Source organism: Enhydra lutris, unplaced genomic scaffold, assembly GCF_002288905.1.
Source record: "Enhydra lutris kenyoni isolate GAN:26980312 unplaced genomic scaffold, ASM228890v2 scaffoldscaffold37, whole genome shotgun sequence".
Lineage (NCBI taxonomy): Eukaryota > Metazoa > Chordata > Mammalia > Carnivora > Mustelidae > Enhydra > Enhydra lutris.
The window spans coordinates 30,143,441-30,146,665 of NW_019154121.1; the positions used below are offsets into that span (position 1 = coordinate 30,143,441).

The 3,225-nt window shown below is 58.6% G+C and overlaps 1 protein-coding gene across 1 annotated transcript in view; it reads right to left on the bottom strand.

Annotated features, from left to right (window-relative positions):
* The window catches only part of LOC111154521 (sonic hedgehog), a 9,168-nt gene extending 8,864 nt beyond the window's left edge, over positions 1 to 304 (bottom strand). The window contains exon 1 of the mRNA XM_022514177.1: positions 5 to 304. Coding sequence (XP_022369885.1) covers positions 5 to 304 — 300 coding nt within the window. The remainder of the gene's footprint in view (positions 1 to 4) is intronic.
* Between the last annotated feature and the right edge of the window lie 2,921 nt (positions 305 to 3,225).

Here is a 3,225-nt window from a genome sequence, read left to right on the forward strand (position 1 = left end):
CTACCTGAGTCATCAGCCGGTCCGCTCCTGTGTTTTCTTCATCCTTAAATATGATGTCGGGGTTGTAATTGGGGGTGAGTTCCTTAAATCGCTCCGAGTTTCTCGAGATCTTCCCTTCATATCTTCCACTGGCCCCTAGGGTCTTCTCAGCCACGTTGGGGATAAACTGCTTGTAGGCTAAAGGGGTCAGCTTTTTGGGGTGCCGCCTCTTCCCAAATCCCCTGCCGGGTCCGCACGCCAGCCCCGGGCACAGCAGCAGCGCGGAGACGAGCACCGCCAGCAGACGTCTCCCCAGCGGCAGCATCTTGTCCGCGGCGCCCAGCGCCTTCCACGCCGTCCCCGCGCGGGGCTGTGTGCGCGGGTGCGAGCGCGTGTGCCTGTGCGCCGGGGCTTGCGCTCTCCCTTCCTCGCTCGGCTCGCTGCTGGCTCCCTCGCTCTCTGCCTGGCTCTTTCTCTTCCTATATAACCTCGCCCGCCGCGGCTGCGGGAGACTGGCCACCGATCCCCACCCAGACGGGGGCTGGCACGGCAGGCTGCTGGTCGCTGATAACGGAACACATCGGAGTTGGGGCTGAAGACAGCAATCAAAAGACAAAAAGAGTCTGATTTTAAATGGTAGCAAGCCGGGAGAGCTTGCGAGACAGGCTGCCCTCCGTGCTATATTATAGCCAGCAGGGGCGGATCTGATTGGCCAAAGCAGCGCAAGCTTGTCTTCTGATAGTTAACCCTAAAAAAGACTAAATTTTTTTTTTCTGCTGCTGCAGTTGCTTTATTTTCACCTGAAGTCTTTGAGTTAAAAAAAAAAAAAATCTTTCCGGAGACAAAGGTGGGCGGGAGGGAGGAGGCAACGCTCCTTAGGATAACACCCACTTACCCCCTGCTTTGTGCGAGCGTGTGTTCCCCCTTCCCTTTCTCCAGAATGGTAGGTGCTTCAGTTAAAACCAACTTAAGTTTTAAAGGACAGTCTAGACCCCCCCTCCCTTTCCAAGCTTTGGTCATCAAACAAATATTCTCTCAAATGTTTGAGGGCCAGAGCTGCCCAGGTCCTATTTAAACGTTGTTGTTGTTTTGTTTTTTGTTTTGTTTTCCCAGAGACTTTATCCTGCAGGCCAGGGCTCCCTGCATTTTAAAGACAGACGGTCTGTCCCCCTCCCACGTATTCAACACCCTGGGATGCTGGTGACTCTCACTGACCACAACTTAAAGCCTTGCTATTTGACGTGCTTTAAGCGCCTGGGAAAAATAGCAAAATGCTTCTCCTTTATTGTGTTTCAGCTAATGCATTATTTTTAACCCTCTGGAAGAGGGTTGCAGGCATGCTCAGGAGCTGGGACAGAGTGGCCTGAGGGACCGTCCAGCTGGCTGGTGCTGCACCCCAGCTCAGAGAAGGGAGCCTGCGCTGGGGCCTGCGTGGTGGGCGGGGGCCCACTGTGCCTGGGGGCAGTGGCGAGTGGGCACGGCTTCGCGCACGCCACCCCCACTGACGGATCGATCGGAGCAAAGTGCAGGCCAGGGATGAGCTGAGTGTGGAATCCAGGCTCTTCCACATCCGCGGCGCTGGCTTTCCATGGGGCTCCGCAAGCAGAGCGTCCTCAGAGTCACGGCGGCAGCCCAGGGTGGGGCAGGGTCCCGGGGGGGCGCTGTTTTGGTCACGCAGGGCACAGGGCTCAGAGCTGGCAATACTGGGGTCCCTGATCCCTGCACTTCTTTCAGGAAAAAAACAAAACAAAACAAAACAAAAACAACAACCTAAAAGTCCTATTTAAACCAGAAAAATAAAACCTGAAGCTTCCCATTTTGCAGAACACACCCTCCCCTCTCACCCCCCACTCCCATCTCACTCCTAGAGAGGAATTGCTCCAGAAAACAGCAAGGGAGAGAGGGGGAGGCTCTTGGTGGAGAATGGAAGTGCTGGCCCTGGAGTGTCCTCTGCGAAGTTGAAGGTCTCCCTGGACCCCAGCCCAGCCAGGGAGGTGGGAGAGGTCAGGGCGAAGGCTCGGCCCTCAAAACGGTGGGACGTCCCCCCAGCAGTCCAGGCAGGTGTCCGGGCAGATGACTTTGGGGGGTGTGGAGGGAGGGGGGCACCTTGAGAGCCATCTGGCTGGGCCTTGAAGAGACTGTTATTGGGGCTCAGCCAGTCGGGCCCCCAGAACTTGATCCAAGCTCTGTCCCTGTCCCCCCATCCTATGGTTTGGGAAGAATCAACATTCTCAGGGGAGCGCCCACCTCTAGGCAAGGTGGGGCAGCATCGCCCAATTCCATCAAGGTGGTGGGTGAGGGAGGGTCTCCATTCGGCAGATAAAGGGCCAGACTCCATGGCTGGGCTGTGAGCGTCTGTGGGTCTGTGCTCCCAGGGAAGACAGACGCAGAAGGGACATCCACCTTGTGCCAGCGCTGGGTGGGGTGGGCCTTGAGAAGCCACCGGGCCCTAAGGACACTCCAGCCTTCTGGGCTCCCTCCCTGCTCCTTCTCCCTCTAGCCTCTCCCTTGCAGACCAGGCACGGGAGAAAAGGGGCCGCAGCACTGGGTCATGACCCCACGCCCAAGGCCTGGGAGGCTACGTGGAGCACTGGGCCAGCTGGAAGGAGTGTGCCTGGAATACGTGATTCCCAAAGGTGCAGGGACCCCGGGCCCGCCACTTGCCACTTGGAAGCCTGAGCAGCACAGGGCTGGAGCCTGGGGGGCTGGGCGCTGAGGGCCGCCTCTAGGCTGGGAGCAGGAACTCACGCCTTGGCCCTGTGCTCCTTGGGGGTCACCAAGGGGTCCCCAGGCCTGCTGGCCTCCTCACCCTAGGATCCCACTCCCTCTTGCGGCCAACCAGGACATCCCAGAGCCCGCCAGGGGCCACCTGCCCTAGGATGGCCTGTCCTTAAGCAGAAGGTAACCATGGACGGTGACACCAGCACCAAGGCCTTATTTCCTGGCATTTGCTCCCTGCCGTGAGTTGGGGGCAAATCTGGACAAAACTCAGTTGTGGTTCGCATTTATTGCCTTGGAAGCAAGGGCTCCACTGAGCCCCCCACTTCCCCTCCACTCGTCCCGCCCCCTCCCCACTTCCCAGACACCAGACCCTGCCGTCTTCCACCTCCAGACACCAGATGGCTCCCTCTCTTTGCCTTTCCCCCTCCCCACGATTTGGGCCCCTCCCCACGCAGGTCAGAGGTTCCAAACCCCAGCCTGTGCCTGACCCGGCCAGACGTCCCCGACACTCAGGATACGGGTCTC